This window comes from Chiloscyllium plagiosum, unplaced genomic scaffold (assembly GCF_037043375.1).
Source record: "Chiloscyllium plagiosum isolate Xiang-an unplaced genomic scaffold, Cpla_swu_hap1 HiC_scaffold_49, whole genome shotgun sequence".
Classification (NCBI taxonomy): domain Eukaryota; kingdom Metazoa; phylum Chordata; class Chondrichthyes; order Orectolobiformes; family Hemiscylliidae; genus Chiloscyllium; species Chiloscyllium plagiosum.
In genome coordinates this window covers 9368586-9390557 of record NW_028270187.1, presented here as the reverse complement: position 1 = coordinate 9390557, position 21972 = coordinate 9368586, and the positions used below count along the sequence as shown (strand labels likewise).

General features: G+C 42.9%; 3 protein-coding genes across 3 annotated transcripts; 2 read left to right on the top strand and 1 right to left on the bottom strand.

The window, feature by feature from the left end:
* Positions 1-16199: 16199 nt before the first annotated feature.
* Positions 16200-17499, top strand: LOC148135500 (histone H2A-like). The gene has a single exon (XM_087984807.1). The coding sequence runs from the start codon at positions 16208-16210 to the stop codon at positions 16595-16597; it is 390 nt and encodes a 129-aa protein (XP_087840933.1). The 5' UTR covers positions 16200-16207; the 3' UTR covers positions 16598-17499.
* On the top strand, positions 17321-20132 carry LOC148135499 (histone H3-like). The gene is made up of 2 exons (XM_087984602.1): positions 17321-17348; positions 19858-20132. The coding sequence occupies exons 1-2, from the start codon at positions 17321-17323 to the stop codon at positions 20130-20132; spliced, it is 303 nt and encodes a 100-aa protein (XP_087840728.1).
* Positions 20133-21159: 1027 nt separating this feature from the next.
* Positions 21160-21965, bottom strand: LOC122545025 (histone H2A-like). Its single transcript, XM_043684238.2, has one exon. The coding sequence runs from the start codon at positions 21931-21933 to the stop codon at positions 21544-21546; it is 390 nt and encodes a 129-aa protein (XP_043540173.2). The 5' UTR covers positions 21934-21965; the 3' UTR covers positions 21160-21543.
* Positions 21966-21972: the final 7 nt, after the last annotated feature.

The window sequence follows — 21972 nt, the reverse complement described above, 5'->3', positions numbered from 1 at the left end:
TTCACTGAGCTGGGAGTTCCATTTTCAGATATTTTATCACCATACTAGGTACCATTATCAAAGAGCCTCCAGATGAAGCACTCGTGGTATGGCTTACTTTCTATTTTTGTGTCCATGACATTGGACAAACAGGCTGAAAACTAGCTACTGGGATACATGAACATCAACTAGCCACAAAAAGACATGACCCACTCTCACTAGTATCCTCTCATACAGATGAGAAAGGACACCACTTCGATTGGGACAACACATCCATCTGAGGAAAGGCCAAACAGAGACACACACGAGAATTTCCAGAAGCATGGTATTATAATCGGAACTCCATCAAAGACACATTGACTTGGATCCAATTTAACGCCCCCAGAGAAAATGAACAGGAAATGACATCACCAACCTAAAGAAACATAAACACATAAATAGAAAGCAGGCCATACCACCAGTGCTTCATCTGGAGGCTCACTGATGATGTTACCTAGTATGGTGATGAAACATCTGAAAACAAACCTTCCAGTTCAGCCAGAAAACCTATATCCAGAAATCTATAAAATTGAGATGCATGATTAAGGTTGATGGTCAGAATCTTTTTCCAAGAGTTGAAATGTCTAAACCTAAGGGGCATGCATACATGGTAAAAGTTCAATGAAGACCTAAGGTGCAGTTTCTTTTAACGTAAGGAGTGTTAGGAGTGGAATGCACTGTCAGGGGTGGTGATGGAGGCAGATGCAATAAAGGTATTGAAGGGACTTAAAAATAAGCAAATTAATATGCAAGAAATGGAGGGATATGGACCGAGGGCAGGCAGAAGGGACGAATTTCATTTGGTGTCAAGTTCGGCACAACATCGTATGCTGAAGGACCCGTTCCTGTGCTGTACTGGTCCAATTCAGATTTAACTCAGTGTATATTTCAGATGAGGACTCATTCAAATTGATGGGTAGCATGCATTGATAATATAGATAAAAATATAAACTTTATTTCCTTGGTGGTGTTTGACTCTTGGTTTGAACATATCTCTCTGCAAACGGAGCTCAATGTGATCCTGACTGTATCCACTCTGTGACCGTGGAAAGGAAGTTCTTCGCTCTGACGGCAGTAACATGCCTGTTGTTTCTTCGAAGCAGCTGGTCATACTTGGCTCTGTACTGAGGGAATATTACATTGTCTTGGTCCTTTGAGTTCTTGCCTGGAGGAAGACAGAAGAGATACCTCCTGTAAATCAACATCAGTTGTGATTGGCAACATTAATGTAACATTCAGTTAATGAACATTAGGATTTTTTTGTTTAAAGCCAGAAATTTAAACAGAACCACAGGTCTGATTCCACTCCTGCTCTGAGCTGCTCCTTGTCCATTTTTTCTTATAATTCTAAGACCATTTCAGTGAAATTCAGAAACTAAACAACACTCAAACAGCTCCATGAATGGGGCCACCTGATGCAAGTGGGTATGTGGATATGTGAGTTTAGTTATTGATCTATACCTGTCAGTTCCTGCTTGGTGAATATGAGAGTGTAATTATCAAACTGTAACTTTCAGTATATGGTCAATATGTTTACGTATTCACACAGCATTGACTGGTCTGGTCTCACTGATAACTAGACAATTATAAAAATAATACAGCATCAGTGGTGCGGGGGGTGTGGCATTCTGTCCATGCCAATGCCAACACACCCAGGTGCCCTTTCTCATCCCACCTTCCTGCCACAGCCCGTAACCTTGCAGTTTACAACACTTGAGGTGCAGTTCCAGGGAAATTTTGTTTAAAAGAAAATGTAAGGTCTGTGCCTGCACCACTAAATCAGGCAGCGAATTCCAGATACCCACCACTCTCTACACAAAAAAAACATTTTTCCTCATATCATCTAATCCTACAACCACTGAGCTTGAATCCGTGATCACTGGTTTTTGAACTCTGCCAAAGTAAACAGGTTCCTCCTGTCTGATGTCTCTCTCCCACGAGTTAGTTAAAAAAATCGCACAACACCAGGTTATAGTTGAACAGGTTTATATGGTAATGCACAATTTCGGACTGCTGCTCCTTCATCAGGAAGCTCACTATTTAGTACTGTAGACCCCAGTATCCATGGGGTACATGTTCCAAGACCGACAGCGGAAACGCAAAACCGCAGATAGTTGCAAAACCATTAATCTAAATGGGAAATCTACCTTCCTGGCAGCATCCTGATCTCTGGTTCTAGAATATTCCCTTTTATATACTCTGACCACGGAAAACTGTGGGTAAGTAAAATCGCAATTACTGGACCTGTGGATACGGGGTCGCCCTGTATTCCCTAATCAAGGCACCTCTGTTCCAAGGAAAACAACCCCAAACTCTCCAATCTCTCCTGATAGCTACAATTCACCAGCCCGGCAACATTCTAGTAAATCTCTCTGCACTCTCTCCACAGCAATGGCGTCCTTCCTGTAATGTGGTGACCCGACTGCACACAATATTCCTGTTGTAGCCACCTGTGCCTCATACAGTTTCATTGTTATTTCCTTATTTTTGTATTCAACCCTCTGCCAATGAAGGACAGCATTCCATGTTCCGCCTTTACAACCCCATCTATCTTTAGGGACCTGTGCATTTGCACACTAAGATCTCTCACTTCACCTGCCCCCCCGCCCCCCCCACCCCTCCCCGCCCCCCAGTATATTCCCCATTTATTGTCTATTTCCATTTATTGTCTGACTTCCAAAATACATTCCCTGACACTTATCAGAGCTGAATTTCATCAGCCACTTTCCTGCCCACTCCACCTATATAGTTTTGGAGCTTACAGCTATGTTTTGTGTCGTCTGCAAATTTTACAAACCTGACCACCATATTCAACTCCAAATAATTAATTTATAAAACAAACAGCAGAGGTCCCAACACTGAGCCATGCAGAGCACCACTTGAAACAACTTTCCCTTCACAATGGCCGCCATTGACCGTTATCCTTTCTTTCCTGTGACTAGCCAATACAACATATTACCCTGTATCTTATGGGCTTTTACTTCGTTGACCAGTCTGATGTGATGCTGCTGCTCCTTTAACAAGCTTGTTAAAAACATAGGCTCCGAAAAGTCGAAGTTGATTGGTTTGAGGGCCATTTTGATTATAGCTAACAGGTAATGCCGCATGCAAAAGGCTTCCACATTTTAAAAAAAACACTTTTATAATGAAAGGGGAGAGGCTAAGTTTTCCCAGCTCAGCTTTTCTCTGGTTTGATTTGATTTTTGGCTGTCTGGCTATTGACTGAAAGCAGTAAGGCAATTAAAAAAGCTGCTGAACCCAAAGAAGCAGGTCCATGCTGATACTCTCTCTCTCTCTCTCTCTCTCTCTCTGACATCTCTCCTGTAAGACCCTGTGTTTGATTTTACCTTTTGTGCCAAAGGGTATTTATGGGGATTGTTGTAAATGTTGGAAACATCATCATTAACTTGGTATAACCTGTTGTGTTTCCAGATTTTTAAGTTATGTAGTATTCTGTTCTCTTTTGTTTGCGTATCACTCAGTAATTTTGTAAATTAAACTGTTTTGTTTAAAACTACTGGTTTGACCAGCTGCAGGAATATATTCGTCACACCCGTTTAAAAACAACTAACAAAGTTAGTGTCTGGGTTACTTTCTTGAAATCTTTGGAGAGTGTCTGGCCTTTTCCATAACAGACTGGGGGCTGTTTGCAGAATTTATTCTGTAGTTCTGATTTGGGATTTGGTTGTTGGACTCAAAGGCAACAAGTAGTAAGTCTTAGTGGCTTTTGTTCCGAGTGTTGAATTTAATTGGTTTAAACAGTGCTTGGAGAAAGTGAGGGCTGCAGATGCTGGAGATCAGAGACTAGCGTGTGGTGCTGGAAAAGCACAGCGGGTCAGGCAGCATCTGAGGAGTAGGAGAATCAATGTTTTGGGTATCAGCCCTTCATCAGGAAACAGTATTTGGGATAGCAATGGCTCTTTGAGTCATCAAGAGTTTTCTGGGTATGGAAGAGGTGACTTCAGATTTTTGCAAAAAATGATTTTACAAGCTGCTGGAATTAGCAGGCAAGCTGGAGCTCAACCTGCCTCCTTCCATGAGGAAAAGGGCGATAATTACAGCAATAGCTCAACATTTAAATTTGCTGGAAATGCCATCAGAACCTTTAGAGATGGCTAACATTCAATTGAAAGTGAAGCAACTCGAGTTAGAGGCAAAAGTCAAGGAAGGGCAACAGAAACAAAACAGTTTGAGTTACGATTAAAAGCAGAAGAGAGGGAGAAGAGAGAGGAAAGGAAGAAAGAGGGAGTTTGAACATTAGAAATTGACACTTAGACAGGAGGTCAAAAATTTGCTTCCTGAAATAGTGCGAACTCATGTGGAAGAGCAGAGAGTTAAAACAGCAAGACGAGCATCAGAAATGGCTGATGATTGAGTTGATCAATAAATCAAAATTGGGCTGCCAAAATCAATTTCAATCCTTTGTGGATAAGAGAAATTCTCGTGTGGAAAGGAAAAAGTAGATCTCGGTGAAGATCACAAGGATGATTTACTACAGGGTAAAAAGGAAACCCTTGAAGGGGAAACAAGTAAGAAATGCTCTGATGTTTTCAAAAAAGTAGGCCACATGAAATCAGTGTTGGTGGGTTCGGAAAAGCACTGAGAAGCCAGATGTAGGAAAACAGGAAAAGCCAGTGAATTTTGTTGGAGTGGTAACAGAGAGCACTGTGGAGACTAGAAAGCTGCACCAGAATGTACAAGCTGGTTGGAGGTTGTTTATGGAGGAAGTGCCAGATCTTCTTAAACCATACACCGTGAAGGTAAAGTTTACTCACGTAGGTCATGAGCAGCAGATAAAGAGGTAACAATATTCAGACATACAAGGATCCTCTGAATCTGTGATGCTAAAAGATGAGGATGTGTGTACCTCTGAAGAGCTATTGTCAGAAAACGTACGAGTAACGGGAATTCACATTGAGACAATAAACGCTCAATTGTCAGAAGTGAGGTTAGAGTATCCAGTGAAGTTGGGAGAAGTCATAGTAGGAGTATTGGACAAACTCTCAGCTCCAGGAATACAATTTGTCATTGCTAATGATGTTGCTAATTCACCGGTAAGAGTCCTGCCGACTGTGGTTTGAAAAGCCAATGGAAATTCAGGCACCTGAACTATTACAGGACACATATCCTGGAATGTTTCCTGACTGTGTGGTAACGAGGTCACAAAATCACCAGTTGAAACAGGAAAGATCAAAGAGTACAGATAAGAAAATTGAAGGGAAATTAGCAGAGACCCTGTTTGATCAGGTAGTTGAGACAAACCAGAAACAGATAGATGACAAAGCAGACATCTTTAACTCAGGTAAATTAACTGAGTTACGGCAGAAAGATGAAAATTTAAAGCAATTGTATCAAAACGCATACACAAAATGGATACAAATGTATCCCTGATTGCTATTATCTTAAAAATGATGTCTTAGTGAGGAAATGGAGAACATCACATAGTCAGGCAGATGAGAAATGTGCAGAAGTTTATCAAGTTGTATTGCCAGTGGGTTATAGAAAGGACGTGTTGCGAGTAGCACATGAGCTACCTACATAGACTGTGTGTTTGAAATTCACATTATTTAATTGTCATCTTTGTATGCGACAACTATTCAGTAAAGGATGTATCCTGTCCTTCTCAGTCACAGATAAACTCCATCTAAATATGCTTCATCCGGGTTGGAGAATTTGAGCTATAGGCAGAGGATGAATAGGCTCGAACTGTATTCCATGGAGAGTGACCTTATAGAAGTTTATAAAATCATAAGGCGCATGGAGAAGTGGTGTTGCCTGATACAATTACAACATTTAAAAGGCATCTGGGTGGGTATAATGAGAAATCCTTAAAACGTGCCCTTAAATACTTTTTCAAAATGTAATGTTGAATTATAGAACACAAGAAAATAAACAGGAATCAAGCCACAAAAGTGGGGACCTCGGATGTGAAGAAGATAAAGAACGTCTGTGATAACAGGATGCTCTAAAGCAATTAAGAACATTTGCCTTAACATCAATGAATCTGTGTAAAAGGCACACAGAGTGATAACATTCACTGTTGTTAACTTGTGAAATTAATAATAGTGTTTGATTGTTTTGTCAGAAACTTTGTATCATCTCAGGAGCATGTCAAAAGCCTCGTAATAAACGGTCATGTCCTATCAATTATAATGGAGTGTGTGTGTATGTGTGTGTTTATGATCATTTTGAGTAGCCAATTATGAAATACAAATTCAAAAATGTAATATTGATGAAGCTTTCATTTACTTGGTGTTCTTATATACCATGACTACCCCTCTCTCAATTCTAATTCATCAGATCTTATGTCTTCTTTGAATTTGAGTCACAACCCTGAAAAGAAAGCATGTTAATTCGAGACTAATGAAACATGTGAAATGTAACCTTTCAGCCTCAGGTACAGAATGACTTTGTGTTTATGATAAAAAGCGGGAGTCTGCTCCTAGCTTAAAAATTATTCTAAAGCTTACATTGAAGAGATTCTGACACAATCTGTCACGAAGCCAATTTATGATCAAAGCTTGACCTCCGCACTAAGATGCCATTTTGGAAAACAATGATATCCGACATGCAAGCTGTGCAAGGTTATCTTATGACCTCTCCCACTTAGTTTAGACTGGTACCTCTTTATGATAGGGACTTACCTCACCAACAGGCGCCTGACTCGCCTGGATCTGTTTTTCCCACCTGATGGATAGCTAAGGGCCGACAGGAGTGATCAGTTAAGCGCACACAGACCTGTTAATTAACTTCTCTTCCTTACAAATGATTGCCTTTCCAATGTCTGTCTGATTAAGAACATGCAGTGTTTTTTTTTATATAAAACTTTGTAAAAAAGAAGCCTGTTTGAGACAGAAGCCTCTTAAACGAAGAGTTGATATCCTACTTTTCTAAGGTTTTGGAACCTCATCTAGCCTGACTTATAGGTGTCAATGTTACGTTGTAACAGTGATGCTATTTGTAAATAAAGGGGAAGGCTAAAATTAAACTAAACTGTTTGTAAGAGGTTTTCATTCCAGACTACCAAAGAGAGGCATATGGGTCTGAGTTCACAAAGGATTCCTTGGGCCATCTCAAATCTGTACTTTAACAATATGAATAGGAAGGGTTTATAGAGAGATGGGCTAAGAGCTGGCAAATGGGACCAGATTAGGTTAGGACATCTGGTCGGCATGGACAAGTTGCACTGAAGGGTCTGTTTCCATGTTATACGTCTCTATGGCTCGACGACTCTTTGGTAACTCTTGCCCTGTCAGTGAGCACAGTTTCCCTCCATCTCTGTACTTAACCCCTACTTCACGGATGGTTGTTGAAACGATGCAACAATGTGGTCTATTTGCCTATCTTCATTGTAACTTTGAAAATGACCTTAAGAACTGCAGATTTTAACACTGTTCCCGAATGTCTATTTTGGATGAGGATTCAGTTTAGCTATCTTCAACGCTGGTGTGTAAACATTAATGGGCTACACACTGCTTTGAACTGAGGAAGTATTACAGTGTCTTAGCCCCTCAAGTGTTCGTCTGGAGGAAGACACAGGGACACCACCTGTAAATCAACATGAGGCTAGTCTGACAATATTGAACTGATCAATGTCACGTTCATTGCATCTTCATTAGGATGTGTGTTGTCTTTTTCTTAAAGCCAACAACTTAACCAGAACCACTGATCTGATTCCATTGTTGCCCTGAGCTGCTCCTTGTCTGGGGATTGTGTTTGTTTTTCATATGATTCAGTACCAATTGATTCGGAGATGCTGGTGTTGGACTGGGGTGCACAATGTTAAAAATCAAACATCAGGAGCTTCCAAAAAAACCGTTGGACTATAACCTGGTGTTGTGTGATTTTTAACTTGATACCAATTGAGTGAGATCCAGAAACTGAGCTACAACTGCCAGCACCATGAATGGGAGTACTCAACCACCAGGATGCTGACACAGTTCAATGTCCAACTCCCCAAGTACCTGTTGGAAAGAGGAAACCGGCACTATTTCCAATGTTTTTACCAAGACCCCAGTTGTATGTTCTTTTACAACAGTATCACATTCCTACAGTTGGTCCACACAACCTCAAGAAAGAGGTTGCCTCACACACTTTTACAATTGTATTTTACGATGTATTCTTCCTCTGCTCCCACAGACAGTAACAGTATCCAATAAAAAGGAGATGGGAATTCTTCGATGTCCAATACAAAGACCAGGGCTCTCCACATTAAAAAGAAAATAAGCAATCTGACAGAGCTCAGCTCTTCTCACAGACTCTGTGAGTCTTTGGGCTGTCAGATTCAAGAACGGTCCCCTCACTTTTTAATGGCTCTAGTAGGTACATCTACATACTGAATCAGAAATGTTTCTTCCACACACATAAATTCCTCTCCATCTAAACCCTTAACACAATGGCAGTCCAAGTCTATGTTTGGAAAGTTAAAAACCCCGACCATAACCACCCTATTATTCATACAGATAGCTAACATCTCCTTACAAGTTTGTTTCTCAATTTCCTTCTGACTATTACAGGTTTTTTTAATACAATCCCAGTAAAGTGATCAACCCTTTCTTATTTCTCCGTTCCACCCAAATAACTTCCCCGGATGTATTTCCGGGAATATCCTCCCTAAGTACAGCTGTAATGCTATCCCTGATCAAAAACGCCACTCCCCCCTCCTCTCTCGCCTCCCTTTCTCTCCTTCCTGTAGCATTTGTATCCTGGAACATTAAATAGCCAGTCCTGTCCATTCCTGAGTCACGTTTCTGTAGTTTCCTGTGGTGATGTCATTTCCTGTTCTTTTTCTCAGGGGGTGGTAAATGGGATCCAAGTCAATGTGTTTGTTGATGGAGTTCAGTTGGAACGCCATGTGGCTAGGAATTCTCATTCATGTCTGTGTTTGGCTTGTCCGAGGATAGATGTGTTGTCGCAGTCAAAGTGGTGTCTTTCCTCAACTGTATGTAAAGATACTAGTGAGTGTGGGTCATTTTGTGGCAAGTTGATGTACATGTATCCTGGTGGCTTGTTTTCTGCCTGTTTGTCCAGTGTAGTGGACTCATATCCACAAGTCTCTATAATTGAGATGCATGGTTAAGGTTGATGCTCAGAATCTTTTTTCCAGGAGTTGAAATGTCTAAAGCTAAGAGGCATGCATATAAGGTGAGAGGGGGAAAGGTCAAAGGAGACATACGGGGCAGTTTCTTTTAAACATAGAGAGTGGTAGGGGTGGAACGCTCTGCCGGGGTGGAGATGGAGGCAGATACGATAAGGGTATTGAAAGGACTTTTAGGTAAGCAAATGAATATGCAAGAAATGGAGGGTTATGGACCAAGGGAAGGCAGAAGAGATTAATTGCATTTTGGCGGCATGTTTGGCACAACATCATGTGTTGAAGGATCCGTTCCTGTCCTGTACCGTTCAATGTTCAGACGTTAACACAGTGTATATTTTGGATGAGGATTCATTCAAGTTGATTGAAACTGGGTAGGATGCATTTAGAATATAGATTAAAAAATAGAAACTTCCATTTCCTCGGTAGTGTTTGACTCTTGGTTTGAACATATCTCTCTGGGAATGGAGTTCAGTGTGATCTGACTCAATCTACTCTGACTGTGGAAAGGATGTTCTTCGTTCTGATAGCAGTAAAACACCTGCTGTTTGTTCAAAGCGGCTGCTCGCACTTGGCTCTGTACCGAGGGAATATTACATTGTCTTGGTCCTTTGAGTACTTGCCTGGAGGAAGACAGAAGAGATACCTCCTGTAAATCAACATCAGTTGTGATTGGCAACGTCAATGTAACATTCAGTTAATGATCATTATGATTTTTACTTTAAAGCCAGCAAATTAAACAGAACCACGGGTCTGATTCCACTCTTGCCCTGAGCTGCTCCTTGTCCATTTTGTTCTTAAAATTCTAAGACCAATTAAGTGAGATCCAGGAACTAAACAACATCCATACAGCTCCGTGAACGGGACTACCCGATGCAAGTGTGTATGTGGATATGTGAGTTCAGTTATTGATCTATACCTGCGAGTTCCGGCTTGGTGAATGTGAGAGTGTAGTTATCAAACTGTAACATTCATTATATGGTCAATATGTTTACATATTCACACAGCAGAGACTGGCCATGTCCAACTGATAACTATCGAATCATAAAAATAATACAGCACAGAGGGGGCTATTCAGCCCATCTTGTCCATGCCAACCCAAAGACACCCAGATGCCCTTTTTCATCCCACCTTCCTGTCACAGCCCATAGCATTGCAGTTTACAGAACTTGAGGTGCAGTTCCATGGATTTTTGTTTAAAAGAGTTTGGGGTCTCTGCCTGGCCACCAAATCAAGGTTAAAAATCACACAACACCAGGTTATAGTCCAACAGGTTTACTCGGAAGCACTAGCTTTCGGAGCACTGCTCCTTCATCAGGTGATTGTGGAGTGTAAGGTTGTAAGACACAGAATTTATAGCAAGTATTTTCAGTGTGATGTAACTAAAATTATATATTGAAAAAGACCCGAATTGTTTGTTAAGTCTCTCCTCTTTAAGAATCATGACCAACAAGTCAGGCAGTGAATTCCAGATACCCATCACTCTCTGCATAAAACACATTTTTCCTCACAATTCTACAGCCGCTTGGTTTGAATCAATGATCCCTGGTGTTTGAACTCTCTGACAAAGGGAACAGGTTCCTCTAATCTCTCCCTCTCACTATTTAGTGAAAAATCGCTCAAAACCAGGTTATAGTTCAACAGGTTTATTTGGAAGTACTAGCTTTTGGCGTTCAGCTCCTTCATTAGTCGCTCACTATTTAGTATTCCTTTATCTTGGCACCTCTGTTCCAAAGAATACAACCCCAAACTCTCCAATCTGTCCCAATAGCTACAATTAACCAGAACTGGCAACATTCTAGGTTAGAGTGTTGCTGGAAAAGCACAGCAGTTCAGGCAGCATCCGAGGAGCAGGAATATCGACGTTTTGGGCAAAAGCCCTTTATCAGGAATTTGCCCGAAAAATCGATTTTTCCTGCTTCTCGGATGCTGACTGAACTGCCGAGATTTTCCAGCACCACCCAAAACTAGAATCTGGTTTCCAGCATCTGCAATCCTTGTTTTTACCTGGCAACATTTAATATATCTCCTCTGCACTCTCTCCAGAGCAATGACGTCCTTCCTGTGATGTGGGGACCTGACTGCACACAATACTTCAGTGTAGCCACCAGTGCCTTCTACAGTTTCATTATTATATCCCTACTTTTGTATTTCATCCCTCTTCCTATGAAGAAGAGCATTCCACGTGCCTCCTTTACAACCCCATCTACCTTTAGGGACCTGAGTACTTGCACACCAAGATCTCTCACTATATTCCCATTTATTGTCTATTCCCATTTACTGTTTGATTTCCCAAAATGCATTCCCTCACACTTATCGAAGCGAAACTCCATCTGCCACTTTCTGCCCACTCCACTAAAAATTCTATGATAGTTTTGGAGCTTACAGCTATCTTCCACACTCTCCACGATTGGACAATTTTTGTGTCATCCGCAAATTTCACACATCTGCCCACCACATTCAAGTCTAAATCATTAATGTATAAAACAAACAGCAGACCTCCCAACACTGAGCCATGCAGAGCACCATTTGAAGCAACTTTCCATTCACAAGAGCAGCCATCAGCCATTACTATTTGTTTCCTGTTACTAAACCAACTTTGCATCCAATTCACCACATTACCATGTATCCCACAGTTTTTACTTTTTGAACCAGTTTGCTGTGATGTTTCTGCTCCTTTAACAATCTTGTAAAAGACACGGGCTCCGAAAAGTATGACTTGATGGGTTTTAGGACCATTTTGATTATAGCTAACAGGCAATGCCTCAGGAAAAAGGCTTCCAAATTTTGAAAAAGAACACTTGTACAATGAAAGGGGAGTGGCCCAGTTTTCCCAGCTCCGCTTTTCTCTGGTTTGATTTGGCTTTTGGCTGTCTGGCTGTTGACTGAAAGCAGTCAGGCAATTTAAAAAGCTGTTGAACCCAAAGAAGCAGGTCCATGCTGGTACTCTCCCTCTCTGACATCTCTCCTGTAAGACCCTGTATTGTTTTTACCTTTTTGTGCCAAAGGGTGTTTGTGGGGATTGGTGCAAGTATTGGGAACAATATCGTTAAGTTTGTACAATATGTTGGGTTTTTCGGATAGGTTAACCTATTTAGCATTCTGTTCTCTTATAAGACATAGGAACATTTGTTTGTGTTTCATTTGATAATCTTGTAAATCATTTCTGTTTTGTTTAAAACAACGTGGTTTGACCAGCAACATCACTTCTGGAATATTCGCGTTACACCTGCTTAAAACAACTAGCAAAGTTAGGGTGCAGGCTACTTGAAATGTTTTGAGGGGATCCGGCATGTTTAGGGGCTCTTTGCAGGATTTGTTCTATTGGGGATTAGGGTTATTGGACTCTAAGGCAGCGAGTGGTAGGTATTAGTGTTTGGGAGAGCAATGACTCTTTCAGTCAACAAGAGTGTTCTGTGGGGGTGGAAGAAGTGATTTTGGGGCTTTTACAAAAGGTAATTAAAGGTAAGCTGCTGGAAATAGCAGACAAGCTGGAATTGAGGCTGTGTCCTTCCATGAGGAAAGGAGAAATAATTACAGCAATAGCTCAGCATTTAAATTTGTTGGAAACACCATCAGAATCTTCAGAGATGTCTAACATTCAATGGAAAATTTAGCAACTTGAGTTAGAGGCAAAACACACGGAAAGGCCGACAGAAATGAAATATTTTGAATTATGATTAAATACAGAAGAAAGAGAGGAGAGAGAAAAGGAGAGAAAGGAAAGGAAGAAAGAGAGGGAGTTTGAACTTTGGAAATTGGCACTTACTGAATTCGTGAAAACTCATGTGGAAGAACAGAGAGTTATAATGGCAAGATTGGCAGCTGAAATGGCTGATGGTTATGATTTGGTCCATAAGTCAAAGTTTGGCTTCCAAAACCAATTTCAATCCATGAGGGATAGAAGTTGAGGACAAGAAAAATCCTCACATGGAAATGAATAGATCTCGGTGAAGATCATAAGGATGACTTACCACCGGGTAAAAAGGAAACCCTTGAAGGGGAAAGAGAAGTTAAAAAGCTCTGGTGTTTTCGCTGCAATACAGTAGGCTACATAAATCAGTGTTGGTGGTCAGGAAAAACACTGGGGAACCAGATGTAGGAAACAGGATAAGCCAGTGAATTTTGTTGGAGTGGTAACAGAAAGCACAATGGAGGTTCAAAAGCTGCAACAGAATGTATAAGTTGGTTGGAGGTGTCAGATCTTCTTAAACCATCCACATCTAAAGGTAAAGTTTACTCGCATAGGCCAGGAGGAGCAGGTAAAGTGGTTACAATATTTAGAGATATAAAGATCCTCTAAATCTGTGATGCTAAAAGATGAGGAGATATGCACCTGTGAAGGACTATTGCCAGAAAAAGGTTCCAGTAACAGGAATTCATGTTGAGACAAGATTGTGAGAAGTGAGGTTAGAGTGTCCAGTGAAGAGTGGAGACTTTTTATCTGCCTGTGTGTACTCGGCTCTGAGAATATGAGTGTTATAAAAATGTTTTTTGAAAGAATATGAGAACTTTGTTTTAAATCTATACCCGTCAGTTTCTCCAAGAGTGGAGTAATGGACAAACTCTCAGCTCCAGGAATACAATTTATCCTTGATAATGATATTGTTGATTCACCGGTAGGAGTTCTGGCTACTGTTGTTGAAAAGCCAATGGAAACTCAGGCAACTGAATTATTGCTGGACATATATCCTGGGATTATTCCTGACTGTGCAGTGACAAAGTCACAGTCACCAGTTGAAACAGAAGAGAACAAGGGTATAGATAAGAAGGTTGAAGTGAAATTAGCAGAGACCCTGTTGGATCGGATGGTTGAGACAAACCGGGAACACAGATGATAAAGCAGACATGTTTAGCTTAAATCTTAAGCAAATTTAAAGCAATTGTATCAAAAGGCATACACAGAAGAAGAATTTGAATCTGTCCCTGCATCTTTAAAAATGATGTCTTAATGAGGAAATGGAGACCATCACATATTCAGGCTGATGAGAAATATGCAGAAGTTTATCGAGCTGTATTGCCAGTGGGTTACAGAGGGAGGTGTCGAATAGCACATGAGCTACCACGAGGAGGTCATTTAGGAGTGAGAAAAACTCAGACTTTTGTACAGATTGTTTGGAATTCACATTTAATTGTCATCTCTGTGTCTGAAAATTATTCAGTAAAGGATTAATTCTGTCTTTCTCAGTCACAGATAAACTTCATGTAAATGTGCTTCATCCAGGCTGGAGGATTTGAGCTATAGGGAGAGGCTGAATAGGTTGGATCTGTTTTCCCTGGACAGGGACCTTTTATAGAGGTCCATAAAATCACAAGGGACATGGAGAAGTTGTGGAGGCTGGTACAATTACGACATTTAAAAGTTGTCTGTATATATACATACCGACGGAAGGAATGCGATACTCCTCTAAAAGGACAAACATATGGGTCTTGGTAAAGCCATTAGATATCGTGTCGTTTTTCCTCTCTCCAACAGGTAGTATATTGGGAGTTAGATATTGAACTATATTAGCATCCCGGTGGTGAATAGTCCCATTCACGGAGGTGTTCAGTTGTTGCTCAGTTTCTAGGTCTTACTCAGTTGGTATCGAATCATGTGAAATGTCGGGCTTGATCTACGGTTTCTAGGCCTGTCAAATTTTAACAAATCTTTTCAATGTTGTTGGCTTTAAATTACCAAAGGGGCTTACCCCATGTCGTATCAAAACCAATGCAGACAGGGGGAGCATGTCTGTGTGCAATTTGCACAATGAGCCAAGGCTGGGATTGAAACTGGGTCCCTTGCACCAGTGTGCCACCATGCTACCCTGACATGGATGGCAATAGATAAAATCTTATTGATGTTGAGCAACAGAGACTTGAAGTAAAAACTGCTCCTGCAGTTTCTGGCAAGTGTCATGTTAAATAGAGCCAAATATTGTGAGTACACTAATTTATTCACAGCTCACACACACTAAAAGATACTTTCAAATGCACTCATCCATTCATTAAGTTGAAACTGTCAGGTACAGATTGAAAACTGCACTCAAATATTCACATTGGAGAAACTGACGGGTATAGATTTAAAACAAAGTTCTCATATTCTTTCAAAAAACATTTTTATAACACTCATATTCTCAGAGCTGAGTACACACAGGCAGATAAAAATGTCACTAACTTCTACTTTTTCTTATTGCCTTCTGCTTTGAGACATTTACAATGACACAAACCTGAAAGAAATTAATAACTGTAGTGTATATACCCTGCATGACAAATGGAAGGCATCTTTCACCTTTCACTTTATATCTACCTTACGGTGTGCTGACGGATCACATACTGACAGATTCAATTACAAGTCACCGTGACACAACAGGGATGGAGTAAAAAAAACATTTGATCTGAATGTTAGAAATGTTGAGATATTTGCTCTCTCACATGCCAGTTAACCAAGAGAACACCAAAACAGCTGCCGGATTGAAATGTGATGATATTGCTGAATCTGAGAGCGAGAGCAGTAAGGGAGGACAGCTTTAAAATATCATCTAAACACCGTGTTCGCCATCGTTACTAAGCCGGAAGAATGTTGTGTGTTGATTTATCAGGATGCCGGGTTGCGACTGAAATGTGAAGTGAGAAGTCAAATGCAGACTGCAATATCTGGCCTGTTTCGTTTCAGCTTCTTAAGGTTTAGAAAATTACCCACTCAAGATCAGAAATGGACGGATACAGGTCGGCAAATGAGGAAGAGACAGATCGAGTGAAGTATACATTTTTAAACTAAAAGTAAAAGACACGAGTATTTTATAAAAAAAAGTCTTGCTCCTTTTTTGTACTTCATTTTTCAATATAAAGCGCATTCCTTTGTTTGTAAATTGGCGGGCTTTTCAAACTGGAAAGAAGGCGGTTGATGATTTGGCGCCGGTACTTTCCGCCCTCCTCCCCGTGCCCTCTCCGGATTGGGGAATGAGGGAGATATCTGATTGGGAATTGGAACAGCATTAGGCGGGGCTGGACAATGGGACCAATCAGAAATGGCCGACCCACCATTCCTCCCGAAGGTATAAGAGGCCGCGATGTGGGCGGAGTGTAGCATTCTCTCTGAAAGCGCTTGTGATAATGTCTGGAAGAGGAAAGGGCGGTGGGAAAGCTCGCGCCAAGGCGAAGTCTCGGTCGTCCCGGGCTGGCCTGCAGTTCCCGGTGGGCCGTGTTCACAGGCTCCTGAGAAAGGGTAACTATGCTGAGCGTGTGGGTGCTGGAGCGCCGGTCTATCTGGCTGCGGTGCTGGAGTATCTGACGGCTGAAATCCTGGAGCTGGCCGGCAACGCGGCCCGGGACAACAAGAAGACCCGCATCATCCCCAGGCACCTGCAGCTGGCCGTGCGCAACGACGAGGAGCTCAACAAGCTGCTGGGAGGGGTGACCATCGCTCAGGGCGGGGTGCTGCCTAATATCCAGGCCGTGCTGCTGCCCAAGAAAACTTCCGCTGCTGGATCCGCTAAAAAATGAAGAGACCATTCTTGAATCTGACAACCCAAAGGCTCTTTTCAGAGCCACTCACAGCATCTGTCAATGGAGCTACTCCGTCATTTCTATTGGGTAATATGGAGAAGCTTGAACTTTGAACCTGAGATCAGTTCATTACTATCGCCTTGTAATTCAATACTTGTGGTTTGGAGATGCTGATGTTGCACTGGGGTGTATAAAGTTAAAAATCACGAAACACCAACTTGTAGCCCAACAAGTTTATTTGTATGCACTAGCTTTCGGAGATTTCATCACGTGCTTGTAGAATATAAGATCGTAAGACACAGAATTTTTCGCAAACGTTTACAGTGTGCTGTAACTGAAACCATATATTAAAAGAAACCTGGATTGTTTGTTAATCTCTAATATTTTAGCATGACCATGTTAGTTTCAGTTTTTACAAATATAAATCGCAGAACATCTAATATTAAATTCTCAAGTGAACATGAACAACTGGTGTCACGTTGGCCCAGATACTGCCTTTAAGGTGTAAGCTGCCCTGTGTGAAACTGTCTATACCGAAATGAAATCACACAACACCAGCAAAAATATAGCAAAACTTTAGTGTGATGTAACTGAAATTATACATTGAAAAATTGATTGTTAAGCCTTTCATCTGTTAGAATATAGTGATAGTTTCACTTTCATGTGTAAATCACAAAACCTTTTTTAAAAAATGTTGCATTCTCGGGTCAGCTGTTAACAATGTTGATATCTAGACAATATGCTGAAGGTATTGGCCCCGTGTTCTGTCTATGTCATGATATTTAGGTTGATTCTAACCTAAAAAGTGAGACAACGGAGTTTTACATAAATGCATGCAGTTTTTGTGCAAAGTACAATGTAACCCTGCAAGTTCAAATTCACCCAATAAAATGTGTGCATGTGTGTCTTTGTGTGTCTGTCTGGGTTGAGGGTTGAGTATGAGAAAGTGTATGTGTAGAGTGTCTTAAGTCTGTGAGGGGTGCATGTGGGAGTGTGTGTCTGTAAGGGTGTGTTTGGGTGTCTGTGTGCACGTCTGTGTGTGTGGGTGTACGAGTATATGTGTGTATATAGTGCAATATTGGTCACCTGTAACGTGATATGAACCGAAGGTTCCAGTTGAGGCCCTCCTTCTGGGTACCGAACTTAGCTATCAGCCGCTGCTCAGCCACTTTTCTCTGCTAGGAGAAAGTGAGGGCTGGAGATCAGAGCTGAAAATGTGTTGCTAGAAAAGCGCAGCAGGTCAGGCAGCATCCAAGGAGAATCGACGTTTGGGGCATGAGCCCTTCTTCAGGAATAAGGAGAGAGTGTGCCGAGCAGGCTAAAATAAAAGGTAGGGAGTAGGAGAAGGGGCGTTGGAAAGGCTATAGATGGAAGGAGGTTAAGGTGAGGGTGATAGGCCGGGGTGGGCGTGGAGAGGTCAGGAAGAAGATTGCATGTTAGGAAGGTGGTACTGAGTTCGAGGGTTGGGACTGAGACAACGTGGGGGGGGGGGGGGGGGGAGGGGAAATGAGGAGACTGGAGAAATCTAAGTTCATCCCTTTTGGTTGGAGAGTTCCTCGGCGGAAGATGAGGCACTCTTCCTCCAGCCGTCGTGTTGCTATGTTCTGGCGATGGAGGAGTCCAAGGACCTGCATGTCCTTGGTGGAGTGGGAGGGGGAACCCTCCCCCACTCACCCATTGTACTCTATGCTACTTTCTCCCCACCCCCATCCTCCTCTAGCTTATCTTTCCACGCTTCAGGCTCACTGCCTTTATTCCTGATGAAGGAATTTTGCCCGAAACGTCGATTTCAAAGCTCCTTGGCTGCTGCCTGAACTGCTGTGCTCTTCCAGCACCACTAATCCAGAATCTGGTTTCCAGCATCTGCAGTCATTGTTTTTACCTCGTTTTTACCTTGTTTTTACCTTCTGTGAATCCTCTTGCAAGGATGCCTGCCTTGAAGAAGTTTTCCTCCTCTCTCTACAAGAATCTCAGGGAGTCCCTCTCCCACTGCAACTCCCAGGTCATTTCCTAAACTTCCAGCTCAGCACTGTCCCCATGACTTGTCCTACCTGCCTATCTCCTTTTCCACCTATCCACTCCACCCTCTCCTCCCTGACCTATCACCTTCATCTCCTCCCCCACTCACCCATTGTACTCTATGTTACTATCTCCCCACCCCCACCCTCCTCGAGCTTATCTCCACGCTTCAGGCTCCCTGCCTTTATTCCTGATGAAGGGCTTTTGCCCGAAACGTCGATTTCGAAGCTCCTTGGCTGCTGCCTGCTGTGCTCTTGAGCACCACTAATCCAGAATCTGGTTTCCAACATCTGCAGTCATTGTTTTTACCTCGGGGAGTTGAAGTGTTGAGCCACGGGGCGGTTGGATTGGTTGGTCCGGGTGTCCCAGAGGTGTTCTCTGAAACGTTCAGCAAGTAGGCGGCCTGTCTCTCCAATGTAGAGGAGGCCACATCGGGTGCAGTAAATTATGTGTGTGGAGGTGCAGGTGAATTTGTGGTGGATATGGAAGGATCCTTTGGGGCCTTGGAGGGAAGTAAGGGGGGAGGTGTGGGCACAAGTTTTGCATTTCTTGCGGTTGCAGGGGAAGGTGCTGGGAGTGGAAGTTGGGTTTGTGGGGGGTGTGGACCTGACAAGGGAGTCACGGAGGGAGTGTCTTTTCGGAACACTGATAGGGGAGGGAAGGGAAATATATCCCTTGTGGTGCCGGAAATGACGACGGATGATACGATGTATGCTCCTACCACCCCATCAACCTTCTTATACATCGTATCATCCGTCATCATTTCCTCTCCCCCACCTTGTCTCAGTCCCAACCCTCGAAATCAGCACTAGCTTCCGAACCTGCAATCTTCTTCCTGACCTCTCCACCCCCACCCCCACTCCGGCCTATCACCCTCGCCTTAACCTCTTTCCACCTATTGCATATCCAACTCCCCTCCTCCTTACCTTTTATCTTAGCCTGCTTGGCACACTCTCCTCATTCCTGAAGAAGGGCTCATGCCCGAAACGTCGACTCTCCTGCTCCTTGGATGCTGCCTGACCTGTTGCGCTTTTCCAGCAACAGATTTTCAGCTCTGATCTCCAGCATCTGCAGTCCTCACTTTCTCCTAGCTGAGTCACATGAGTACCTGCCATGTACAAGGTGGGAGGTGTCCCCACTCGTAATGGTGGTATCGATGTCCACACTGACACGTCTTGCAGCGCCTACCGTGACAGGATTGCATGGAGTTGCCCTGAGAGCCGGGCAGCTTGTTTGAGGATTGGCTCTGCGGGAGATCCGTCGTTACCAGAAATCCACCGAGCTGCTGATCCGCAAACTGCCCTTCCAGCGCCTGGTGCGAGAGATCGCTCAGGACTTCAAGACCGACCTGCGCTTCCAGAGCTCGGCGGTGATGGCCCTGCAGGAGGCCAGCGAGGCTTACCTGGTGGGACTGTTTGAGGACACCAACCTGTGCGCCATCCACGCCAAGCGGGTCACCATCATGCCCAAAGACATCCAGCTGGCCCGCCGGATCCGCGGGGAGCGCGCCTAAACGGAGCCTGGCCGGCCCTACACATTCGCCCCGAGACAGAACGGAAAACACAACGGCTCTTTTCAGAGCCACTCCACCGTTCCGAGAGAGCGGGGAACGATGGGTTGCATTAATATTGCAATCGTAAAACAAATTAGTCAATAGGGAATGAGGTATAAGCGATATTGACATGGGCAGTGAAGTCATAACTAATGAGATCTCCCGTGTTCGCAGAATTAATTACAGCAGATTGTGGAATATAATTTTAACATGACATTGTGGTAGTGAATTATAAATTCCCGCGAATCTCCCTCTGTGTCTCGGTATTCATAAGCCTCGTCGTTGGGGGATGGGAAAGATTTGTCGTCAAGAGATCGACTACTTGCGGACATTGGTATCATATTTTAGGAAGTGCATAGGAGCTGACTAAAGCATTAATAGGGAGTCAGTTAAACACGAAAGGCACAGACAACGGCAGTCAAGTTCCAAGTACTGAGCTCTCCGGTGATCGCAGATTTTGTCATAATAAATTCCAGAATTTAACTAATGGGGGATGGGTTAGAATTGGCGCCAAAAGATCAACGGCTCATTTTCAAATTTGAAAAGCCCACTAACATGTAGAAAAGACCCCGAAATCACAAAGGTTTTGTGATTTACACATGAAAGAAGTGAAACTATCACTGTATTCTAACAGGTGAAAGGCTTAACAGAATCAATTTTTCAATGTATAATTTCAGTTACATAACACTAAATTTTTGCTATAAATTCTGTTAGGATTGAGCCCTCCACTATCACCAGATGAAGGAGCGACGCACCGAAAGCTAGTGTGCTTCCAATTAAACCTGTTGGACTATAACCTGGTGTTGTGTGATTTCATTTTGGCACAGACAGTTTCACACAGGGCAGCTTACACCTTAAAGGCAGTATCTGGGCCAACGTGACACCAGTTGTTCAAGTTCACTTAAGAATTTAATACTAGATGTTCTGCGATTTATATTTGTAAAACCTGAAACTAACATGGTCATGCTAAAATATTAGAGATTAACAAACAATCCAGGTTTCTTTTAATATATGGTTTCAGTTACAGCACACTGTAAACGTTTGCGAAAAATTCTGTGTCTTACGATCTTATAATCTACAAGCACGTGATGAAATCTCCGAAAGCTAGTGCATACAAATAAACTTGTTGGGCTACAAGTTGGTGTTGCGTGATTTTTAACTTTATACACCCCAGTCCAACATCAGCATCTCCAAACCACAAGTATTGAATAACAAGGCGATAGTAATGAACTGATCTCAGGTTCAAAGTTCAAGCTTCTCCATATTAAAAGTAAAAATAAACCCAACAGCAATGACGGTGTAGCCCCTTTAACAGATGCTGTGAGTGGCTCTTAAAAGAGCCTTTGGGTTGTCAGATTCAAGGATGGTCTCTTCATTTTTTAGCGGATCCAGCAGCGGAAGTTTTCTTGGGCAGCAGCACGGCCTGGATATTAGGCAGCACCCCGCCCTGAGCGATGGTCACCCCTCCCAGCAGCTTGTTGAGCTCCTCGTCGTTGCGCACGGCCAGCTGCAGGTGCCTGGGGATGATGCGGGTCTTCTTGTTGTCCCGGGCCGCGTTGCCGGCCAGCTCCAGGATTTCAGCCGTCAGATACTCCAGCACCGCAGCCAGATAGACCGGCGCTCCGGCACCCACACGCTCAGCATAGTTACCCTTTCTCAGGAGCCTGTGAACACGGCCCACCGGGAACTGCAGGCCAGCCCGGGACGACCGAGACTTCGCCTTGGCGCGACCTTTCCCACCGCCCTTTCCTCTTCCGGACATGGTCACAATCTCAGAAGCACTTTCACAGAGAATGCTGCA

Bases quoted from the DNA above. Each gene is read 5' to 3' on its own strand.
- LOC148135500 (XM_087984807.1), top strand. From the start codon at position 16,208: ATGTCTGGAAGAGGAAAGGGCGGTGGGAAAGCTCGCGCCAAGGCGAAG.
- LOC148135499 (XM_087984602.1), top strand. From the start codon at position 17,321: ATGTTGATATCTAGACAATATGCTGAAG. The intron at 17,349-19,857 runs GTATTGGCCCCG...AGCTTGTTTGAG, and splicing joins ATCTAGACAATATGCTGAAG to GATTGGCTCTGCGGGAGATC.
- LOC122545025 (XM_043684238.2), bottom strand. From the start codon at position 21,933: ATGTCCGGAAGAGGAAAGGGCGGTGGGAAAGGTCGCGCCAAGGCGAAG.